Source organism: Rhinopithecus bieti, unplaced genomic scaffold (genome assembly GCF_001698545.2).
Source record: "Rhinopithecus bieti isolate Rb0 unplaced genomic scaffold, ASM169854v2 scaffold_27006, whole genome shotgun sequence".
In the NCBI taxonomy this organism is placed as follows: domain Eukaryota; kingdom Metazoa; phylum Chordata; class Mammalia; order Primates; family Cercopithecidae; genus Rhinopithecus; species Rhinopithecus bieti.
The window spans coordinates 5,046,222-5,071,547 of NW_016813373.1; the positions used below are offsets into that span (position 1 = coordinate 5,046,222).

The following is a 25,326-nucleotide window of genomic DNA, read 5'->3' on the forward strand; positions in this document are numbered from 1 at the left end:
TCCACTGCTCTCTTCAAAGCTGTCAGACAGAGTCGTTTGCGTCTGCAGAGATTTCTGCTGCTTTGTTGTTGTTGTTGTTGTTGTTGATTAGCTGTGCCCTGTCCCCAGAGGTGGAGTCTACAGAGACAGGCAGGGCTCCTTGAGCTGCTGTGAGCTCCACCCAGTTCGAGCTTCCCAGCGGCTTTGTTTACCTACTTAAGCCTCTGCAATGGCAGGCACGCCTCCCCCAGCCTCCCTGCTGCCTTGCAGTTAGATCACAGACTGCTGTGCTAGCAATGAGGGAAGCTCCATGGGCGGGCGTGGGACCCTCCTGGCCAGGTGTGGGATATAATCTCCTGGTGTGCCCGTTTGCTAAGACCCTTGGTACAGTGCAGTATTGGGGTGGGAGTTAACCGATTTTCCAGGTGTTGTGTGTCTCAGTTCCCCTGGCTAGGAAAAGGGATTCCCTTCCCCCTTGCGCTTCCCAGGTGAGGCGATGCCTCGCCCTGCTTCAGCTCTTGCTGGTCGGGCTGCACCAGCTGACCAGCACCAATTGTCCGGCACTCCCTAGTGAGATGAACCCAGTACCTCAGTTGAAAATGCAGAAATCACCTGTCTTCTGTGTCACTCGCGCTGGGAGCTGGAGACTGGAGCTGTTCCTATTCGGCCATCTTGCTCTGCCCCCAATTATAGATTTCTTACTTTCATGAAAGTCTTACAAGGCAAGGGACAGATCATCATTTTTCAAGACTACACATTGCAATCTTGTAAAACCTGCCACAGGACCAGTCCCACTCACTGAATTTTTATAGTCTTATTATGAAAAGTATCTCCCAAAAAACTTTCCAAATTCCATCTAATAAAAGATATCTCCCCTATTTATAACCAAAAACCTAAAACTACTATCAGGTAATAAATTAACATGTTTACATGACATGTTTTTTCCACAATTATGTCCCACACAACATAACTGGTTGGATTAAAGAATGAACAAATGACTAAGTGGAAACTAAATTGTGATGCACAGTAAGCATGCAATGATCACTTAGCAAGCAATATGCCCTAGATGTTTCTGTCCCATCTATCCTAGTACCACCCCACTGCATGAGCAGGAAGACTAGGATGCTTTCAGGAAAAGAGGTTTCTTAACTAACCTGTTCTTGTTCTTGTTAGCTTTTTTGTTTCTGACATCTAACTTAAATCTTTTCTATCACAATATGCCTGTTTCCCCTTATTTTGACTAGATGAAAAGGAAAACACTTGGTCACACATGGGAGATTTTGACCCAAATGCTCAGTGGTGCTAATGGAGGAGATCCACAAAAGGAGGGAGCTTCTTCACAGAGTTGCTATTTTTCACTGGCACAAATTATTTTAAGTTGCTTGAAAACAGCATTTCTCTTTCTAGAGTAAAACAGGGTTAGTAATGGCTGGAAGAATAGGACTTTGCCTGTGGTTATACCTGGCATATACATTTATCTTGGACCCTTTTTAGTTATCACAGAATAATTTTTTTATTGATGTGAACAACTTACACACAAAACCCGTTTCCAGTGGCAGCTTGTCAACAATCTCTGGACTGGGATTCATGTACTTCTTGGTTGAGAAACAGGCAAAGTTTTCCATGCCTGCTTATTTTTACCTATTGCATTTTTGCATTATGTGTTTCATCTTTGGCATATATTCCCAGGGAAGATGCTACTGGAAAGAAACCAGGGGCAACTATTCTAATAAGCCAATTAACTTTGCTTTCCTCTCTGTGGTAGGAGATCGCAGTAATCAGTGCCCCTCCGGGTTTACCTTAGACTCAGTTGGACCTTTTTGTGCTGGTAAGTACAGAGATAAAGGGTTTTATTTTAATGAAAATGTCAATATTGGATAGCATTTAATGGATATCTATTGCCCTTTCCCTAGGTATTTAATCATCACAACAGTTCTGTAAACATCCCATTTGACAGCTAAGGAAATTGAGATGTAGAAAAATCAAACTACCGAAAATCACTCAGCATCAAGTGACAGAGCTACATTTGAATTTAAGTTAATTGCAAAGCCCATGTTCTCTGAATTTGGCCACAGCCAACTGTGTCAGAGATAGTGACTAACTATAGATGTGGAGTGAGCAGACAGACAACAAACACTACACTTCATCTGGTGACTTGATTGCTGTGGGTGTGAGAGCCACAATCCAACATTAAGCCACCAAACCCTAGAATTAATCAGAGGACAGGCAGGATTGTGGACTTATCACTAATGTAAACCAATTTTATCCCACCAAAGTACCAGCACAAGAGACGTACAGATAAGTTAACTGCTAAGTAAATGGCTTGAGGAGCTTACATTTACATACACAGTGCTTTTCTTTCACTGGAAAGCAATGTAATATAGTCTTGTGATAAAGAGGTGGTCTTTTGACTACGGAGGTTCAAATGACAGCCCTGCTAGTAATGACTTATATGACCTTAAGCAATTTATGTAACTTCTTTGTTCCTCAGTTTTGTCCTGCAAAATGAGGACAGTAATAAAAATACTTATCTCCTAGGAATTCTGCAATGAAAGAGTTAAAGCAGATAAAAGGCATTTAGAGCACAGTAGATAAATATATTTTAGCTATTATCATTGTTGTTTTATGACATCTAACCATCTATTCACTATCAAGGATAACTCAGATGCCTCAAATTATTTTTATTTAGTGAATTCATTTTGTGGCAATTAAAGTATTTTCTATTATAGTTGATTCAACTTCTTGGCCTCTCTAAGCAATTATTTTTACTGGCTTTAATAACTCCCAGAAAGTAGGGATTTTATATACTGATTTGGGCCTTCTTGTTTCTTCTTTCAGATGAGGATGAATGTGCAGCAGGGAATCCCTGTTCCCATACCTGCCACAATGCCATGGGGACCTACTACTGCTCCTGCCCTAAAGGCCTCACCATAGCTGCAGATGGAAGAACTTGTCAAGGTATTCACAAATCTAATAGACACATTTAAGCAATGGGTCAAGGCAATCTTTGACCTAGAAAAAGTGTGATAGACCCATTTTCTCCTTTCCTACTACTTCTGCCCACACCTTGGCAACAAACAGAAGGTCTCCACTGGGCTGAGAAAATAAGAACACTGCTCATGCACTGCCTGCATGTAGGGCACTCTCAAGGCAGGAATGCCTGGAGAATCTCACTCAAGATCTCAGAAAGGAGAAGTAACTTCTTAAAAGCCACCTAATTTGTAAGTGGTCTGATTAGTCAGTCTATGAAGATATTAATCACATGGTGCTGCTGTGAGTTTGTCAGCTATTTAGCCCACCTGAAGTGACTCAACCAAAAACTTCAGTCCTTGTTCTTTTCTAGTTTCAAGTGTCCTTCATGGCTTTTCGTATCCCTATTTCACAGCAGGTTCTTGGGCTGGTGTTCTTCAGTTCACCTCAGTTGAATGATTTCCTCTGTTGCAGATATTGATGAGTGTGCTTTGGGTAGGCACACCTGCCATGCTGGTCAGGACTGTGACAATACAATTGGATCCTATCGCTGTGTGGTCCATTGTGGAACTGGTTTTCGAAGAACCTCTGATGGGCTGAGTTGTCAAGGTATAAAAATGGAGACCTTTTCTTTATGTTCATGACAGTAAGAATGAGACCCTCCTTTTGACTCCTCGAAAGTTAACTGTCGCAGAAACTCCAAGAGGAAGGGACCACATAACAGGGAGAGAGTGAGGAGATATCCAGCAAGTGGGACTCCTGTCTCTCTGAAGAACTTAAACCTGAATATAAACATTTTATATGTTTTATAAGTTGAGCTTCTTCATGAGCTCTTATTCAGATACATTCCACAGCTATTTTAAATATGTATAGCACAGTGGTTTTGAGTGACCATTTGCCTGTTACCATTTGATTAAGATCATACTGCACAGTCCAATAAAGTCTACTTCATAAAATTCCATTGCATAAGACTGCCAGAATGTTTGTTGAAGGATATTTTTAATAGGCTATTTTTAAGAACAATTTTAGGTTCACAGCAAAATTGAGCAGAAAGTACATAAGATTCCCATGTAACCCCTTCCCTCCACACACACAGCCTTCCTCACTATCAATATCCCACACGAGGGCGGTACATTTGTTACAGTCAATAAACCTACACTGACACATCATTATCACTCAGAGTCTAGCTTATATTAAGCTTCTCTTGGTGTTGCACATTCTATAGGTTTGCAAAAATTTATAACAATATGTATCCGCCATGATAGTGTCATACAGAATAGTTTCACTGTCCTCAAAATTCTCTGTGCTTCACTGAATCATTTCTATTTCCTCCAACCTCTGGCAAACACTGATCTTGTTACTGTCTTTGTGGTTTTGCCTTTTCCAGAATGTCATATAGTTGGAATCATACAATTGTGCAGCCTTTTCAGATTGCCTTCTTTCACTTAGTAACATTTAAGGTTCCTCCACCCCTTTTCATGGCTTGATAGTTCATTTCTTTTCACTGCTCAATAATAAATATCTAGATACAGAACAGTTTACCTAGTGAAGGACATCTTAGTTGCCTCCAAGTTTTGGCAAATATAAATAAAGCTGTTATCAGGATTTTTCATAAAGGAAAAGGCAGTGGATCCAAAACTGAATGTTTATCAACAGAATAAATGAAGCATGGTACATCTACACCATGAACCACTGTGCATCCATGAGAAAAATCCAGATGTAGGAAGGTATGTATAATTTTGCAGAAAAGAGTATATGTAACTGGAAAAACAACCAAAGAAAAAAAGGAAATGGATCTATATATTTTGGTGGAGATATTTATGTGGCTGCAGTAGAAATAAATTATTATTCATACTAGATTGTTAATGTTGTTTGCCTTTGGTGGGCAAGAAGGGTAAAAAGGGAGAAGGGAGCCCAACCAAAAGAGGAAGAAGAAAAATAAAAACTGCACTAAGAAAAATATTTTAAAAGTTTGTGATCACAGCCGGGTGCAGTGGTTCACAAATGTAATCCCAGCTACTTGGGAGGCTGAGGCAGGAGAATCACTTGAACCCGGGAGGTAGAGGTTGCAGTGAGCTGAGATTGTGCCATTGCACTCCAGCCTGGGTGACAGAGAGAGACTGTGTCTCAAAAACAAAACAAAAAAGTATATGATCACATCTGTGTTTATGTAAGTTAACACATGGTAGATTTTGAGTGGTTAAATTAAAAGATGTCAAATAAAAAACAAGTACAAAATAAGAGACATTGGCAATCCGGAATGTAAGGTGAGGAAGTGAAGAGCCCAACTATGGTGATTTTTCTTTTGAAGGGTTTGGAATATAGCAAGAGAGAAGTGGCAGGAGCTTAAGATTAGTATGGACCTGAGAGAGGGATTTGGTTATGAGAGGAAAATTTTGATTATATCTACAGGTTTATTGGAAAGAAAAGTATAAGAAGGAAGTACTTTTTTAAAAAATTATACTTGAAGTTCTGAGATACATGTGCAGAACATGCAGGTTACATAGGTATGCACATGCCATGGTGGTTTGCTGCACCCATCAACCCATCACCTACATTAGGTATTTCTCCTAATGCTGTCCCTTCCCTAACCCCCTCCCAACTCCTCAACAGGCCCTGGTGTGTGATGCTTCCCTCCCTGTGTCCATGCATTCTCATTGTTCAACTCCCACTTAGGAGTGAGAACACACAGTGTGTGTGGTTTTCTGTTCCTGTGTTAGTTTGCTGAGAATTATCGTTTCCAGCTTAATCCATGTCCCTGCAAAGGACATGAACTTACCCTTTTTATGGCTGCATAGTATTCCATGGTGTATATGTGCCACATTTTATGTGAAGGACCTCTCAAGGAGAACTGCAAACTACTGCTCAAGGAAATAAGAGAAGACACAAACGTTCCATGCTCATGGATAGGAAGAATCAATATTGTGAAAATGGCCATACTGCCCAAAGTAATTTATAGATTCAGTGCTATCCCCATCAAGCTACCATTGATTTTCTTCACAGAACTAGAAAAAACTACTTTAAATTTTATGTGGAACCAAAAAAGAGCCCGTATAGCCAAGACAATCCTAAGCAAAAAGAAAAAAACTGGAGGCATCATGCTACCTGACTTCAAACTGCACTACAAAGCTACAGTAACAAAAACAGCATGGTACTGGTACCAAAACAGATATATAGACCAATGGAACAGAAAAGAGGCCTTAGAAATACCACCACACATCTACAACCATCTGATCTTTGACAAACCTGACATAAGCAATAGGGAAAGGATTCCCTATGTAATAAATGGTGGGAAAACTGGCTAGCCGTATGCAGAAAATTGAAACTGGACCCCTTCCTTATACCTTATACAAAAATTAACTCAAGATGGGTTAAAGACTTAAACATAAGACCTAAAACCATAAAACCCTAGAAGAAAACCTAGGCAATAGCATTCAGGACATAGGCATGGGCAAAGACTTCATGACTAAAACACCAAAAGCAATGGCAACAAAAGTCAAAATTGACAAATGGGATCTAATTAAACTGAAGAGCTTCTGCACAGCAAAAGAAACTATCAGAGTGAGAAAATTTTTGCAATCTATCGATCTGACAAAGGGCTAATATCCAGAATCTACAAGAAACAAATTTACAAGAAAAAAAAAATCCCATCAAAAAGTACACAAAGGATATGAACAGACACTTCTCAAAAGAAGACATTTATGCAGCCAACAACCATATGAGAAAAAGCTCATCATCACTGGTCATTAGAGAAATGCAAATCAAAACCACAATGAGATACCATCTTACATAAGTTAGAATGGCAATCATTAAAAAGTCAGGAAACAACAGATGCTGGAGAGGAAGTAGAGAAATAGGAATGCTTTTACACTGTTGGTGGGAGTGTAAATTAGTTCGATGATTGTGGAAGACAGTGTGGCAATTCCTCAAGGAACTAGAACCAGAAATACCATTTGACCCACCAATCCCATTACTGGATATATACTCAAAGGATTATAAATCATTCTACTGTAAAGACACGTGCACACGTATGTTTATTGAAGCACTATTCACAATAGTAAAAACATAGAACCAACCCAAATGCCCATCAGTGATAGACTGGAAGGACTTTTAAAATGCACAGGAGGAGGGAATGATTGATGGACCACAGTCCTCATCTTGGTGAGGAAGGGTAAGATGGGCTGCAGAGCTCAAAAGCTCAAATAGAGGGACTTTTCTTCAGTGAGACAAGAGGGCTTTCTTCCCTGAGACTGGAGGAAAGGGAAGGAAAGAAGGTACAAACCACAGGCAAGTCCCCAAGAGTTTGAGGAGTTCGTGCCTGCACAGTTTTTGTTACGCTATGACCCAGATGGTGTTTGGGAAGTACAACGTAGCAGTGACTGCAAATGTAGAGAAATGCTGATGTTAATGCAGTCAGGCACAGGGTGATAAAGACCTGCACCAAGTTAAGGAGCAAGAAAGGGGAAGAAAGGACAATTGCAAAAGACCTTAGTAGTGTTGGAGTTTTTTCCTCTGTATTCAGCATCCCAGTCTGTCAGTAACATTCCAGGACTGGAACTTCCTAGAAACATGAGTGAGAGTCATATGGCAAAATACTTAAAGTAGAAGAGTGTTTCATTGACAGTTCTGTATCATTAGCAGTTGTCTACTTTTAAGATTATTGAAGAGAGATACCCTCTCCAGCAATTAATTCTGTCAAGTATTTGGCAGATCACATGAGTGTGAATATATTGGATAGGTTTTAGAGATCTTAAACATGGTAATGATCAAGATCATTAAAATGTTAAACATTTGGGATACATTAACTCAGGTTTCCTAATAGCATATAATGAAAGTTTTGTTTTATTTAACAGATATTAATGAATGTCAAGAATCCAGCCCCTGTCACCAGCGCTGTTTCAATGCCATAGGAAGTTTCCACTGTGGATGTGAACCTGGGTATCAGCTCAAAGGCAGAAAATGCATGGGTAAGAAAAGGGCTTTGAATTTAAAGGAATGACACCTCTACAACGTCTTAATGATGTCTGATCTAAATGCATACACTGTGTCTTGGTACTGGTTCCCATTTAGGACATCAAGCGTGCAGCATGTATGCAATCCATGCAAAACCAAAATGACAAAAAATGCTATGTTTTATGAGTTTATTTTTCTAATTACATACCCATTCTTCATGACATTTCCTCTAATTTTTTTGCAAAAGTATACCTATACATATACATATATGTACATATATATGTATACAAATGAAATTAACAGTGTATATAAATTTTATTTTTCTAAGAAGAGAAAATGATATGGCTACCTGCTCTGTAAAACAGTATTTTGTTTTGTTTTTTATTTTATTCTATTTTAAAGTATGTTACATACATTGTTGAATTTAAGCACTTTAACCTTACACAGTGATTATGCAATGAATATATGTAAATAATATCCCTAAACTCCAAAAGTATGATTTCTCTGGAAAAGTTGAATAAATAATTTTCTTAATCTACATTACCTTTGTTCTTTCATCAAGATGTGAACGAGTGTAGGCAGAATGTATGCAGACCAGATCAGCACTGTAAGAACACCCGTGGTGGCTATAAGTGCATTGATCTTTGTCCAAATGGAATGACCAAGGCAGAAAATGGAACCTGTATTGGTGAGTGTCTGGCTGTTTCCATGACTGAGATCAGTTTACCATCAACAAGTCAAGTAAGGCATTCATTTTAAAACTAGTGATTAGAGTAAATTTAAGCTACCAAGGAAATCTTTCTTTTTCTGTAAGTACTCCCAACTTCTAGGATAATTGAGTTCCAGGTCCCAGGGTCATGGCTATACCCAGAAATGGAAGCTCACTATGAAAACTTATGACCATTTTGAGCTCCCATCAATTAAACATTTAGTTTACATGGTTTAATATCCACAAGCATTAATATTATCTCACATAATTTCTAATATGAAATTTAGCATATATGTTAAGAATTTCATGGAGGAAAGAAAAATTATGTCTGTAGAGATTTGTTAAAATTCAAAATATAATTATTTTGGAGCTGTATATTCTTTAAATATCAAATCCATGACCAGACAAATAAAACAGTCTATCTATTCTACATCAATGACCAGACACAAAGGTACATTATATTTCTCCCTACATTTTTTCTGTGTATGTCTATTCTGTACCAGCCTGGTTAGCAGAGCTAGCAACTGTAGGATTTACAAAAATAAAAGAGAGATACCATTCCCATTCTCATTCCTGCTAAAGAATACAGGAGAAAGAAATAATGTATGGGTTAAATTGGCCTACTCCACTCCCTCCACTATACCCCCTCCCCGCCAAAAAAGCAAAAACCTATAATACAAGGTGAATGACACTGTAAAGAGGAACAAATAAAACTCTACAAGAATACCCAAGAAAGTGACTGTATCCAGTAGGAGTCACTATGAAGGAGGTCATGTAAATGATCACATTTAAACATAGGTTGGGATGTTACTAGATGGAGATGACAGGAAAAGGAAAGCAAGAAAGCTTTGTATAAGGGAGAAAGAGCTGAACTTAGGGATAAAGTGTTAAAATTCATTGTTCCTTCTTGACAGCTGTCTAACCTTTGGACAAGTCTTATGATTACACAGAAATTTGAGTTTAAGTTTCTCATTGTAAAATAGCACAGTTTTTCTTTAAAAAAATCAATTCTAAAATATTAATAAAATTACAGTGTTTTGGATTGGTTTCAAAACAATATGATAGGATTGTGGGGGATAGATATAGATGAAGGAATATTGGCCATCTGTTGAGAGTTGTTAAGTTCATTAGTATAATTTAAAAAAACAACAACTGGTGATGGGAGTTGAAGTATCAGATTTCAAAGACTTGTTTCAGCTCTCACACAATAGATATAGGTCAATACTTTCCTTATCATTTAATAGCAACCAACTCTATCAGGAGTGTGAGACCAGCCTGGCCAACATGGTGGAACCCCGTCTCTACTAAAAATACAAAAATTAGCTGGGCAAGGTGGCGCGTGCCTGTAGTCCCAGCTACTCTGGGGGCTGAGGTGGGAGGATCACTTGAACCCAGCAGGCAGAGGTTGCAGTAAGCTAAGATCATGCCACTGCACTCCAGCCTGGGTGACAGAGCGATACTCCATCTCAAAAAAAAAAAAAAAAAAAAAAAAAAAGAGCAGCAGCCATCTCAGAGCATCATGTACATGCAACTGTAAACATTTTTCAGAATACTGACCCTAATTATGTATAAGATTAACTAGACATGAGATGAGTTGAAAGATCAGAAACTTTTTAAGAAGCTACAGCAAAAATCTAGCTAAGTGGAAATGTAAATGTAGAGATACATGGTTTTGATTGAGGAAATAGAACTACCCAATCTTTGTATATAGCAAATGTTCAAACTATTATTACTAGAAACTCTTTTAAAGGAAATGCTTTTCAATAGCAGGAATACAGAACATCATTTATCATTTAAAGCTTGATGGACTTGAAACACAGGCATGCTGTTATCACAAATAGGGGAGTAAGGTTAAGGCACTGAGGGTGTGCTGGGTTTGAAGTAGTGGTAAAACAAAGAGAGATGGGGATGTCCAGCTAGCAGCTAGAAACATGGGACTGTGGATCAGAAGCAATATAGCACTACTGTTCTCAGTCTGCCTAAACTCTAATCACTTGTACAAACAAGATGACAAAAGGAGGAAGGGATATAGAGAAGGAGAAAAAAGAAATCTGAGAATAAAACTCTCTCCATAATAGGGAGCAGGAGGAGGAAAAGCAGCCAGTTAATAAGTGGCAGAGCTGGGACTTGAACCCAGGTTTTCTGATTCCAAGTTGTAAGTTGGTATGATCTCAACCACTTGGTGAGAAATGCAACCTTTGGCAATCCTACAGAATGCTGATTTCAGATACAATGACTTTGGGTTTGAAAGAGGAAATGTTACTTCTTATTGCCTCCATGTCTGTAGATATTGATGAATGTAAAGATGGGACCCATCAGTGCAGATATAACCAGATATGTGAGAATACAAGAGGCAGCTATCGCTGTGTATGCCCAAGAGGTTATCGGTCTCAAGGAGTTGGAAGACCCTGCATGGGTAAGTTAATAGGAATTTGTTGAGCAATCAAGCTACTGATACAGTTACCTAGCCTTACCAACTAGCTTAGGGCCACTTTCTCTATCCTCAAATGGTCTCTTGTTACAGTAATAAGGTATGTAAATTGATTTACGTCATTCAACACAATTTGGATACTTCTTTGGAGACTTCATATTGAGCTCAATTTACACTAACATTTCAAGTGTTAATAATCACTTACTGTGTGCTTGCTATACACCACATATACCAAAGTGAGGTTCTGATATAATTGCCATCACAACTTAATTACCACGATTATCTCATTGATTATATCTCTATGCACATGACATAAATGTTTGCATAGATACATTTTATTTGAGCATGAAGTATACTTGTATGTAGTATGAAAGTTTAAGTGTGAGGTTTTAAAATAGGGACACACAATTTAAACAAATGGATAATTATTACTTTATCGTATATTTAATGCTTAAATATCTCATTCATTTCTCCCCACTTGCCTATTTGTTTTCATCTTAGTCATATTTGAGTATGAAGGCAAATAGAAAATATCTGTAAGATAACCACATACTTTTGGTAAAAATTAATGCATTTATAATCAAGAAACTGATCTATCAAACTGTAGTCTTCCTTAGAATATTCAGTTGCACTAAAATAATTGTGTGGGCTTTTCAATACTAGCTTCTGGGTTACATGGTGTTTTTCGAATTGGTTGCCTTGTTCTCTACTTAACGATTATTTATAGCAAATTCTCCCAAAAAAACTTAGCTCTGTCTTTATGCAATCCCTAGCATACTATTTTGTATGTAGCAAATATTCAAACTAATACCATTACTAGAAACTCTTTTAAAAGAAATGCTTTTTAATAACAACAATGCAGAGCATCATTTTAGTCTTCTATTTAGATATTATCATTTATATATAGTTTAAAATCTTGATTAGCCATAACAGTGACTTTTCAGAATGAAATAGGTGTATTTGTTCACCAATTTGGCCACCAGTTGGATCTCAGACATTGTGCTAGGGAATAAAACAAGGAAGGATGCAGAACCATTGCCTTAAAAAAAGAGTTAGAATGGCTGGGCATGGTGGTTCACACCTGTAATCCCAGCACTTTGGGAGGCCAAGATGGGTGGACCACCTGAGGTCAGGAGTTCGAGACCAGCCTGGCCAACATGGCGAAACCCCGTCTCTACTAAAAGTACAAAAATTAGCTGGGCACAGTGTCGGGCACTTGTAATCCCAGCTACTCGGCAGGCTGAGACAGGAGAATTGCTTGCACCTGCGGTGTGGAGGTTGCAGTGAGCCAAGATTACACCACTGCACTCCAGTCTGGGCAACAAGAGCAAAACTCTTTGTCTCAAAAGAAAAAAGAAGAAAGAAAAAAGAAAGAAAGAAGAAGAGAGAGAGAGAGAAGAGGAGAGAAAAGAAGAAGAAAGAAAAAGAAAGAGAGAAAAGAGAGAGGGAAAGAGAGAGAGAGAAAGAAAGAAAGAAGATAAAAAGAAAGAAAGAAAGAAAGAGAGTTAAAATATTAATTTTACCTACTAAAAGTTTTTAGAGCAAAATTTACTATTTTATTCTACCTTCCTATATTGTTTTCTTTCATGCCACTGTGGTAATGAATTGAAGAATTTGGCTTTCATTCCCTTTTCCAATTTATAGGAAGAGTTACAAGTACAGATTCCATGTGTTGACCTAGCAATAGAAAGAAAGTAACTTTTTAAAATTTTACATGGTTGGTGAGTTTATATCTTAGTAAGAACTGATTCTATGTCCTTGTTTCCTTGTTTTAATCTGTTGGGGAAAATGGACTTGGCTTGTTCATTAATTCAAAATTATTAATTCAGAAAATAAAAATTTAAAGTCTGTAGTTTGCCAGCATTCCTACCTCTAAAACTTGTAACTAAATTCTAACTAGAGATGTGATTTAATTTCTCCCTCTACTGATAGAATTAAGATCTATATTAGCTTTGAATTCTGGTTTTCATGTATTTAAGACCACATTTTCCCATATGATCTTTTTCATTTCTACTGTTCATGGCTTGATTTGGCACACGATATCAAGCCCATTCCTTCATTAATTCAACAAATGTTTATTGAGCATCTACTTCGTGTTGGATGATATTCTAGGTTGTGGGAATACATCGCTAAACAGGGCAAACCAGGTCTCTGTCCTCGTGGAGTTTACCTTTCAGGGAGAGAAAGAAGAATCACAAAATATATAATTTCAGATAGTGATAAGCACTTTAAGGAAAAATAAAACAGCAAGGAGAAAGAAAGACCCAGACTGGGGTGGTAGCACTGTGATCCAGGCAGCCTCTCTGAGAGACTGGACAGAAGGAAAGAGCAGACCAGGCGTAGTGGCTCACGCCTCTAATCCCAGCACTTTGGGAGACCGAGGCGGGCTGATCATGAGGTCAGGAGATCTAGATCATCCTGGCTAACACAGTGAAACCCTGTCTCTATTTAAAATACAAAAAAGATTAGCTGGGTGTGGTGGCACACGCCTGTAGTCCCAGCTACTCAGGAGGCTGAGACAGGAGAATCCCTTGAACCCAGGAGGCAGAGGTTGCAGTGAGCTGAGATCATGCCACTGCACTCCAGCCTAGGCAACAGAGCAACTCTACCTCAAAAAAAAAAAAAAAAAAAAAGGAAAGAGCAGCCACGATGGAAGCTCTGAACAAGTATATTTCAGGCTGAGGAGAAGCCAGGGCAATGTCATTCATAAAAGAATGCACTGATCATAATCAAGGAAGAACCAAGGGGTCAGGCTATTGGAGCAAAGGTAGGCAAAGGGTAAGGAGGATAAAGAGCCCATAATAAAGAATGTGATGGGAAAAACATGAAAGGTCTTGGGCAGACAAGCAATATGATATGGTTTACATTTGGAAAAGTTCTCTCTGGCTGCTATGTGGAGAATTAGGAGGGCAAAGATGCTTGCAGATAGACCAAATCATTTAAATAAACATAAAAGTAGTTACATTTTTAAAAATTATATACGGACATATTAGAAAGCTTCCAACATTGTCAACCAGTAGAAAAGTCAGAATTCCATCTGAAATATTTGTCAAAAGGAAGAAAAAACAAGAGAGAAATTTCCCAAATGTACACGTATGATTGTATTAAGAGGTATTGAGACATTTTTATAAGTGAAGTTTGATGAAAATTGTATTCATCTGTGATCCCACACTCTCTTTTACCTTTTTTTCCCCAGAGGAAGAGACATAAATTTTAACAATTTAGGATGTCTCTGCCTAGCTGAACTAAGAAAGCTTAGTGTAGTATTTCTAAGATTTAAAATCTTAATGTTACTCATAGAATTACATGTAAAAATGTATACCAAATTAGCTTAAACTGATCAAGGAGACAAGGCTGAAAACAGAGTTCCCTAGATCTTAAGGCCATAAGTGAAAGTCAAAGGAGTATGAATTCACAGAACTCATGTGTCTCATTTTCTGAGCCACTTGCTCCAATGTTAATGTTCAAATAAAACGTGTGCATTAGTATTTAGGGGGAAATGTACAGAATCTGTCTTTATGTTCATGACTGAATGATTAAAGCTTTCTCAAAAGTTCACAGCAGTTGAGGAGACATGACTGTATGCCTGGCTGTGGAGGGTGACAATATCTTCAGTTTGTTTCACAGATTCATTCTATATTCCTGTGTTGTGTGTATGTCTGTGTCTTTTTTTTTTCTCTTTTTTATGTCATGGCACACGAGCAGACATTAATGAATGTGAACAAGTGCCTAAACCTTGTGCACATCAGTGCTCCAACACCCCCGGCAGCTTCAAGTGTATCTGTCCGCCAGGACAACATTTATTAGGGGACGGGAAATCTTGCGCTGGATTGGAGAGGCTGCCAAATTACGGCACTCAGTACAGTAGCTATAACCTTGCACGGTTCTCCCCTGTGAGAAACAACTATCAACCTCAACAGCATTACAGACAGTACTCACATCTCTACAGCTCCTACTCAGAGTATAGAAACAGCAGAACATCTCTCTCCAGGACTAGAAGGACTCTTAGGAAAACTTGCCCTGAAGGCTCTGAGGCAAGCCATGACACATGTGTAGGTAAATGTCAACCATATTACATTTCCTTTCTGTGGGCTCTCTTACTGATCAAAGCATGTGTACAGCACCTGTGATTGTTTGGGTGCAGTGAACTACATCTGATCTCAAGTCCGGAATGACTCAAAATTTTAAGACATTTATTTTGGCACCTAAAACTATTACAGACTTGAGTCAAGTAAATTATGGATTTACATGTGGGCATTCTGATAATTTATTGTGTTATAGTAAGTTTCTCTTTTTGGTCACCCTGAAGGTGTTACTAAATTTAATGCTACATAGAAATAAATTTCGGTGGCATCCAGAATATAGTTTATTTAAAAGAGGATGTAAATATTGCCACATAATTGCCACATAATATGCCATCAGATTATAGCCACATCGGACTGATGGAAGAGCAGTGGTTTAAAAGTGAAAGTTTCAGTTTCTCAGTCGACTGTTCTGTATGACAACCAACATCCCATTGACTGTTGCTCCACAGTCCCCATGGAATTGCTGTTTGATTATTGTATATGTTTGTATGTCACTGAAAAGATAATATGAGTTGGGACAAAATTAAGTTACTTCTATCGCTCTAACATATATGCTTTCAGTATCTATCTAAATTCACAAGTCTATAATTTCATTTGTTTGCCAAAGTGAAGTATAATTTCCAACTTAAGAATTGAGACCTTGTTTTCACTCAAGTTGCAAACATTACCATCTGTCACTCATTTAACTCAATTTTCTGTGAACATTTACAATTTGCATGTCATTGACCTACTCAAGGGGAATTAGCAAGCAGGAATTAGTTTTAATATTTGTTAGCTGGAAAAAGCAAGCACAGAGGAGGGAAGTAAAGAGGGAGGGAAAAAAGAAATTCTGTTTAAATTCAAAGACCACTATGCCAGCCTCATTTTCTTACATTTCTCGAAAGCGTTCTACACTTTGCTTACTCTCTCCTAACTATGCTTTTTGCTAAATATTTTTTAAACATTTCTTCTCCTTCTATCTTCAATTTTTGTTGTTTCTTTTTCCACCCTTGCCCAAGCCCTCTTATTATCTTCTCAGATGTACCTTCTTGGCCAACCGTAGGTGGACTCATCTTCCCATATCATCTCTACTCAGTTGGACCCTCAGTCCCTCTGGACACTCAAACTTTACCCTTTGCTTTTTAGGTTCATATTTTTTTCCAGCACTTTTCTGTCTTTTTTCACCCTGATGTACCTGCATATAATAATTAATTAATGTACCTGCATAATTAATATAAGGGATATGGAAACTTCTCCCTTGTGATTAGCTTACCAGAATTGTTGACAGTGCTCATTTCTTCTACTACCAAACATTAATGCATTCATTAACAATTGTCTACATTTTGTCCCATGTGGTCAAATACTGTTTAATTGCTAAATATGTGGACTCCAGTATTCTTGCTAGTATATTAAACAATACTGTCAATCTGCTACAAACTGTTCTGAGTTTTGGTAACTTTTTATGCCCACAATTTTGATCTGACTCTTCATTAAAGTTGTTCACTATTCTTTTGTTGACAGAATTAACATCTGACATTTTGTCTTTCAGTTTCTTCCAAACAGTCATTACCACTAGAGGGTTTTCACAGACTAGGTGATAGGTTACCATCCCATTCTGAGCCTTCATTTTAGACAAGCACTTTCTTTTGATCTACCTTTACTTTCCCTGCTCAAACATCTGTGTTATGAAAAATGAATTAAACCACACCCTCCACACTATACACCATTAGCTGGTTTCTTCCAAATTATCAGAAGGTCCAAGTTATTTTAAGAAAGTTTCCTGATTAATAACCCATTTCTCTACTTCTTCATCACCATCTATGGCTGCAGTTTCATCATAGTAGAGTCTTATAAATGTTTTCTGTCTTCTGTTTATGTTAAACCTATATTATGTTATCACAATCATCTTCCTCAGTCATCTGCTATTTGAGGCAGCCACTATTTCACAGTAAAGGTCAATCTTGGAGAATCTAAAGTAAAAATTTATAGCTAGTCCATTACTGGATATTTAAGTTTCTTTGGGGGCAATTCATAGGCTTAAACATTTCTTAAAATATGGTATTTTATAGTATTGTGACAATGAAGAAATTTACAGTAAGACTGTAGACAGCTTTGGAACTACACAACAAGACCAACTTGCAATAAACACCAAATACTTTTCATTAACTATCTGGGACAGACAAGTTATGAAAGATTCAAATTAACACTATGAAATCTTATTAGACTTGTGCTAAAGTCTAGTTTTTGAAGAAATTGATTCCAAAGCATAACAGGAAAAATGACCTTTGTATTGCATCTGAATGCAGAAATCACACTTGGGGGCACTGTAAAATTCATACTTGCAAAAGCTCTGTGTTAACTACTTGGAGTTCAGTATCATTTACATTTCTGTTATTTTAGGTTAAAGCTGATTTTAAAGGAAAGAAGTAAAAACTCACACAAGTCATAGAATCAACACTTTGGTTAACTAGTCTTCCACTGGTTGGTGTATGATCAGAGACTATGAGCAAATTTTAATTTTAGTCAAAGCAAAACACCACTGGGACAAGAAATTTTCAGCCTCCCAAATCACATACCTTAAAGCAAATATCAATTAATTTTGAATTATCAACTATTCTCACACTCCTTGCCATTTTCATGGCTTTAATAATAGCAGATAGCCCTTTATAGACTACTTTCCCACATGTTACTGTATATGAACCTTTCAGCAAAACTGTGAATTAGGGCAGATAGTCTCAAGTGTCCCTTTTGACAGAAGAATAAATGAGATCTTGAGAAGTTAAATGGCCTGCCAAAGGTAACACAACTATATATGTATGTACTTGTCATTAGTGCATTCAAATTGTGTAAAAAATGTTGAGGAATATTTTTTGTCACAAAAATGAAAAACATTTCCATATGACATCTGTGTATGGGAAAGCTATGCATGGGTAGGCCTGCTGCGAGAGAGAAAGAGAGCCAAAATTTGAATACAATAAAAACAAATACTCCTTTTTGCAATCAATCTCAATAGGAACATTATATTTTAGGAAATTTCTACTGTTCCTTAAAGAGTTTCATATTTTGGTGGTTTAGGATCCTGTCTACATTTGTTTCCTCTGTCATGTCTCTCTTAACTAATATAAAAATTGATCAGGTTGGGACTTCAGCATATATGTGCTTATACATAGAAGAAATGTCCATATTTTGTAATATGGTACTGTGTATACAGTACTATATTCAATATTTTTATAACATAAAAAAACTTGATAGAAAATAGCTCTGAGCAGTTTTTAACACACGAGTATAAAATCACCAAGAAGTTTTTCTAATGTATATCAACAACTTGATGAGAGTTGGCTCTGTCACAGTGTCTGCTTTTTTCTTGTGTGGTGATAACTGTCATCTTCCTGAACAGATATTGATGAATGTGAAAATACAGATGCCTGCCAGCATGAGTGTAAGAATACCTTTGGAAGTTATCAATGCATCTGCCCACCTGGCTATCAACTCACACTCAATGGAAAGACATGCCAAGGTGAGAAAACATTGGGATGTTTATTGTTGCAACTTGACTAAAAACCAACAGAGAGTGTGAGAAGTTTTTTTTTGAATAATCATTCTCCTAGTGGCTTCCCCTTCTTTCCCATTCCCATGGGTCAGAATTATGTTCAAATATTGCTTTTGCAAGCAGGAGAAGCAATGGGAGAGGAAGTAAGCAAAGAAAATAGTTGAGAAACATTTTTGGAATGGTCTTATTAGAAGGAGCAAAAATGCCTAAGCCAGTTCATATTATATATTTTAAACCTTAATGGGAATAGATCTCTTCAAACTTTTTTTTTACAATTCCACTAAAATGGAAGTGAAAAATGAGAAGGTTACTCAGTAAATTTACTTCAGTGTGAGACATTATTTTATATGTGGTCCCTCTTATTAAACTTATTTTTAGAGTGATCAGTTTGGTAGTCAATTAAACGATTCATTCATTCGTTGAGTCTACATTGATGTGGAACAATTATGTGCTAGCATTGCAGGATTTAAACAGATAAATAAGACACAGTCTTCCCCTTTAAGAGTTTACAGGCTAGTGGAGACAGACATGTAAATAAATCAAAATATAGCTTATTGGTTCTATAACAGAGTTTTGGGCAAGTGTAGCAATGACCAAAAAAAATCAATCAAATTTCGATTGAATTTTTTTCTCTTTATGGGATTCACAAAAGACTTGCTGGGATGCAGCTCATGGAAAATGAGTTCCAGGAGGCAAAACCAGTATAGACAATGGCTTCACCCTAGTTACCATGAGCACTGCCACCTTACCCCACACCACCCTACCCCACCCATTCACACTCCCTGAGAGCCCCAACTGGGTCATGTGAGCTGGAGATGAAACATCAAGTTGAGCAGTAACTTTTGCTTTGGGCCATCAGTCACCAAACATTTTTAAGAACCTACCCCATGCAGAGAATTTTACTCAGATTTGAAGTACTGAATAATTTATTTAATCATATTGTTATCTTTTTCCAAAACAACTGTTATTTCATTTTAATCAGCAGTATAAATATGTCAAGGGCTATAATTTGCACCCATTCTAATGGGCACCTATTAGGTAATTTGTACCCATTCTGAAACTAATTCTCAGAGTGATTATGTGAGCCTTGATGTCCTAGAATAATCAAGAGCAGAGGTAGGACTTGACCTCAGATCTATATGTCTAGAATAGTCCCTTGTCTCCTGGGACGCTGTGAGCACCAGGAGCATTGCACTGAGGCAGCAGGATGGGGTGAGAGCACTTTATCCAGATGTGATCACTTTTCCCAGTTCTTCAACCCAAGAGTCTTGCTGAAGGAGTGGCGATGCCCACACTAAAACCACACCCCCTCCGGGTACTCCAGGCACCAAGGAAGGCAACAGGGCAGATACCGAAGCATTTGGAATAACCACTGAAACATAAAACCCCTTAGCCAGATTTTAAAGGGTTATATTTTATTCTCATTAGAGAATTTTTCTTCCTTTCTAAATTGTGCCCGTTTTTTTTTTAATTGCTTTTGTCACTTATTTAGTTCCAAGCATTCTTCAGCTTTCAGTTGTGCTACAGAGAGTGGAAAATAACATGGACAAATCAGAAACAGGTGTCACTTGAAATGCTTGCAATTTAAATGGGTTACATATTTTTGTGGTTTTAAAAAGACTTGAGAGAAAACAATTATGCCTTTTATTTGCCCTAAAGAATAACTTGCATTCTTTTTATAGTTTTAGAAAGTGTTTGAGGCATTTATAAGGAACCAAAGACTGCTTTTTATTTGCATATGTTTTTTTAAAAGATTTAGAAATTACTGATACAAATGTCAATAAAAGGGAAATTAAAGTGAATTTGACATTGAACAAGGACAGAAACTCTAGTCAAAAGTGAAAGTCACCAGACTGCAAAATGAAAAAAAGCATGACCAATCAAGAATTGCCTAAGATGCAGAGAGGAGAAACTAAAGGATCCTTATGCTAATTTTATGCACCACTAATCTACTTCTAAAAATTTGGAAACATATGAGCACTGCATTTAAAATGAGTGCTCTTATTCATCCGTGTTTTAAAAATGCAATGCATGTTTATCAAGAATCTAAATTACTTATATTTTCTATAAGACAGATGTTTCAAGTATGTTTATCCTAAATTATTTTTTTTAGTATTCAGAAGCACTTGGTTAAATACATTCATATGTTCTAAAGCTGTTAATATAAAAATTTTCAGCTCATTTTGGGATTCTTTTCTTGTAGCAGTATGTTACAAAATACTTTCATTTCAATCGTAATTTTCTTATATTTAATAGAAACCAGATATCACATCATCCATGAACAGAAGACAACACAGTATCTATTTATTTTTCTGTCTTCTTTAAGAATAGTGAGTAGAGTAAATGAGTAGAGTGAGTGAATTTCTAGAGAGTGCTTCACCCTGAGGAGAGGGTAATAGACCAGAGACAGAAGAGGGCCACCTGCCCAGCACCTCAGTACTTAGGAAAGCTTTTTAATAGAAAGTGTATATTTCTATATTAGATTCTGATATTTCTTTATGATTCATATTTACCCAATGAAAATATATCATAAGGTAACTACTAAATAACAACTTATTATGCACACTGATGTGCATCCAGCTTCCAGTCTCCACACCACCACTATCACGGTCCCCAGCAGCCCACTGGCTTCATGTTTCTGCAAGAATTCATGATGAAAATGAGATAAAATTCATGTGGATGATGAATATGAAGAGAAAATTTTTTAATGAGAGAAGGAAGATAAGGCTAATTGAATTTCACATTTTTCTAGAAGGCTTTTCACATCACTGAGACAATCTCATTTTGTCAGGGAGATTAAGACTCCTGACTGATAAAATCATAATTAGAAATTGTTTCACAGAGCCAGTAGGCAAGAATTAACTGAAATAAAAAGTTGTTTCACATTGTGTTTCATTCCTGTAGGAAAACTAATCCTAGTATAATACTAGTAATAGCATACTACATCATTGTCAGCACATACAACTAAAAAGTTATTTACTCCATATCATTCTAACCACTATCTTTTTACTTTGTGCAGACTTACTGTTTTAAGTAAATAATTACATTGTCTGTGTTTTCCTTAGAAAACAACATATTTGGAGCCAAATCTAAAATGCTTATTTTTGTATCAAGTCCCAATATAAATAACATTATCCAACTACCAGGTTATGTACTACTGTACAGTGACGTCATAGTAACACATGCCCATTGTTCTTAGCACAGCTTCCATGATAGAAATGCATCTGACCTTCAGGACCCACCTCTGGAGAACCAATTCAGTCCATTTAATTGTCATTTTTCCCTCTTTTATATCAGGACCAATGCTATATGCAGCCAATTGACTTAGACTTTGAAAACCTTATACTTTACTCATACTTTTAAAAATTAACCACTAAAGTTTCTTATAAGTTTAAATAGTTGTAAAGGATGTGAATTCTGGCGCTGTCATACAGATTGTCATCTTAATGTGCACAAGCTTTAAATATATTTTCATCAAAACTTCAGAGCTGCAGGTTTAACTCCCTCGGTTAATGGAAGGTGGCCACTATATAATTTGAAAGTCTGTATTATTGTCAAATTAATCAGATCTACTGTCAGAAAAGTCGAAGGTGATTTTCTCTTCAAACAAAATGTTAGTAAGTGTCCCCATGACAGCCAACTCACTTCCGAAATCTAATTCAAAATAGCGAGCTAATGGGAGGCTGAGGCAGGTGGATCACCTAAGGTCAGGGGTTGGAGACCAGCCTGGCCAACATGGTGAAATTCCATCTCTACTAAAAATACAAAAGTTAGCCAGGCATGGTGATGCATGCCTGTAGTCCCAGCTACTCAGGAAGCTGAGGCAGGAGAATCACCTGAGCCCAGGAGGCAGAACTTGCAGTGAACCGAGAGAATGCCACTACACTCCAGCCTGGGCAGCAGAGTGAGACTCCATCTCAAAAAATAAAATAAAATAGCGAGCTAAGACCATTGGTTTGTGGCCATGATAAAATAAGGCCTGCCACCATCAGTCTTTATTACCAATATGCTTACTGTGTTTATCCTCTGAGATTAGTTGAAACCGTCTTTGTAAATCAGAAGAAGGGTGGAAACAGGGAGAAGGGAATAGAGACCTCCAGGCCATGAGATGTTCTCAGGCAAAATGAGTGGAGAATTATGGAAAATGAGAATATGGGAATCGATTCCCTGAAATAATTCGCCTGCATTCATACTGCCAGAAAACATTCGTGCATCACCAGGGAAATGAGGATGCCCCAGTATGAAAACCACTGCTCTAAAATACCATTCTTACCTTTGGGATCTTAAAATTCCTTAAAAATTGTGTTGAACTCCATGGACCCTCTTTCCAGAAAATCCATCCATCAATCTCACATTCTTTGTCTGTCTCATACACACACATGCAAACATTTTCATTTACAGATCCCCGATACTCAAAAATAAACCCCAAATTAAGAATCATGGCTCAAAAACACTCATTTTCATGAAGCACTTAAAGTGTGTTTCTACTTAACAACTTAGTGTAGAAAACAACAAAATAAAGAGTATTTCGCCGGGCGCGGTGGCTCACGCCTGTAATCCCAGCACTTTGGGAGGCCGTGGCAGGCGGATCATGAGGTCAGGAGATTGAGACCATCCTGGTGAACATAGTGAAACCCCGTCTCTACTAAAAATACAAAAAAAATTAGCCAGGCGTGGTGGCGGGCGCCTGTAGCCCCACCTACTGGGGAGGCTGAGGCAGGAGAATGGTGTGAACCCGGGAGGTGGAGCTTGCAGTGAGCCGAGATTGCGCCACTGCACTCCAGCCTGGGCGACAGAGCGAGACTCCGTCTCAAAAAAAAAAAAAAAAAAGTATTTTATTTGCGTATTTTCCCCATACCATTACCCTAAGGAGACCATCCCATTACCATAACAACAGAAGATAGACTCAACACAGTCCAGATCCAGGTGAACTGTTCCATTTGATCAACTTACTTTGTGGTGCCGGGGCCATGTATTTGATCCTGTTTTGTTTGTCTCTCTCCTCAAGATCTGACTAGCCTGTACCATCTCTCCCGAATTTATAACTTGACTCCTTTCATATCTCAGACCCTATTTTCCACTCAACAATTTGACATTATAAAACAAAACAGTAGGCAAAAATCACTCACATTTTAAGAAGATTCTTCACTTTGCAAAAAATATTCACAACTGTCCTTTAAATTTTTGGTTTGTTCATAGTGCATTTAAAATATTACTTGCTTTATAAAACTCAAATGCACGGTATTGCCCAAATATAAAAGACACCAGAGAGCTCTTAATATCTCCCCATCTACTTTTATAGCTCTCATTTTTTGACATCCTTTCACATAAAGAAATATGTGCTTGAGGCAATCTGGGAAAAAAACCCACCAGGTGTCATGATCCCCATTTTGTGGTTGAAGAAGCTTAGATAGGACTAAGTTCATTCGTGGGAAGAGAAGGCTAGCCCTCCACCTTCCAGTCACACATCCACAGCGCCTGCTCTGATGGCCTTCTCTCACCCTCATTGCTGATGCTGCATGTTCCCTGTACTGTCCCTAGATATCGATGAGTGTCTGGAGCAGAATGTACACTGTGGGCCCAATCGCATGTGCTTCAATATGAGAGGAAGCTACCAGTGCATCGATACACCCTGTCCGCCCAACTACCAACGGGATCCTGTTTCAGGGTATGTCTTGCCTTCTCATCCCAGACAAGCTTTTGAAAATCCTTCCTCCCACTCCTTGACCAACATAAACTTTGTCTCTTGTCATGTGTAACTCACAGGAAGTCACTAACTCCAGGAAGATGTGGGGTTACAGTAAGTATTCCCTTCAATGAGTGGGCAAGAAATGAGCTCATCCTGCAGCAGCCACTGCCACCCAAGCTCACTCTTGGCTGCCAGTGTTGCCTGAAGCAGTCTTCCCAGCATATAACATGTAACATGGTGGGTTCTGCCTCAGCAGCAAGTTTTTCGTTTCTGTTGTGTTGCCTCAGGGTGGTAAGGGCTCTGCACACTTAGAGCGCACCATGAGGCACCTTTTCTGTTGTTTCACTGACTCACCACTCCTTGAGAATGGAGATGAGTGAAGATGAGTCAGTCGTCTGCCCATTCATACATCATCTTGCTTATATTTCCTTCTGTCTGAAACAGGCTTTTCTGCATTCTGAATAAACTACCATTCTATTTTCTCTCTTTCCTTCCAGAAATGTTGTACTCTATCCAGGTACCAAGTTAACAGGGTGATTGAAAACAAGTGATAATGTTCCTCTTGGGTAGGTCCAGCTAATAGGAAGGTGTTTCTGAAACCAAATACTGGCTGGAGCTCACTTTGTTTTCCTCTTGGTAATGCTTACCAAGTTACTGCGGCATAGTCAAGTGTGGACTGCCCAGAATCCACCAAAAACCTATTTGCAATTGGTCTGATGAGATGTGGAATAGGAAGGAGAAAATTGAAAATACAGACTTAACAAAACCTCTAAAAATACTATGACTGCAGAATCCTATCTTCATAAAACGGTCCTCTGTGTATTTTTTCCCCCTCTTTATTACCACCGGTTTCTGGCAAACAATTTAAAAGTCATCATGACTCAAAAAGCAGTCAACATGCGCTCTGGTAAAAAAAAATATAGCCGGGCGAGGTGGCGGGCGCCTGTAGTCCCAGCTACTCGGAGGCTGAGGCAGGAGAAT

At 38.0% G+C, this 25,326-nt stretch overlaps 1 protein-coding gene across 1 annotated transcript in view; it reads left to right on the forward strand.

Moving 5' to 3' along the window:
- The window catches only part of HMCN1 (hemicentin 1), a 460,634-nt gene extending 435,772 nt beyond the window's left edge, over positions 1–24,862 (forward strand). Inside the window, 9 exon segments of the mRNA XM_017848051.1 lie at positions 1,745–1,807; positions 2,818–2,937; positions 3,424–3,558; positions 7,803–7,916; positions 8,465–8,590; positions 10,899–11,027; positions 14,748–15,098; positions 18,504–18,623; positions 24,198–24,862. Of these exon segments, the coding sequence (XP_017703540.1) occupies positions 1,745–1,807; positions 2,818–2,937; positions 3,424–3,558; positions 7,803–7,916; positions 8,465–8,590; positions 10,899–11,027; positions 14,748–15,098; positions 18,504–18,623; positions 24,198–24,415 (1,376 nt within the window). The 3' untranslated portion in view covers positions 24,416–24,862.
- Positions 24,863–25,326: the final 464 nt, after the last annotated feature.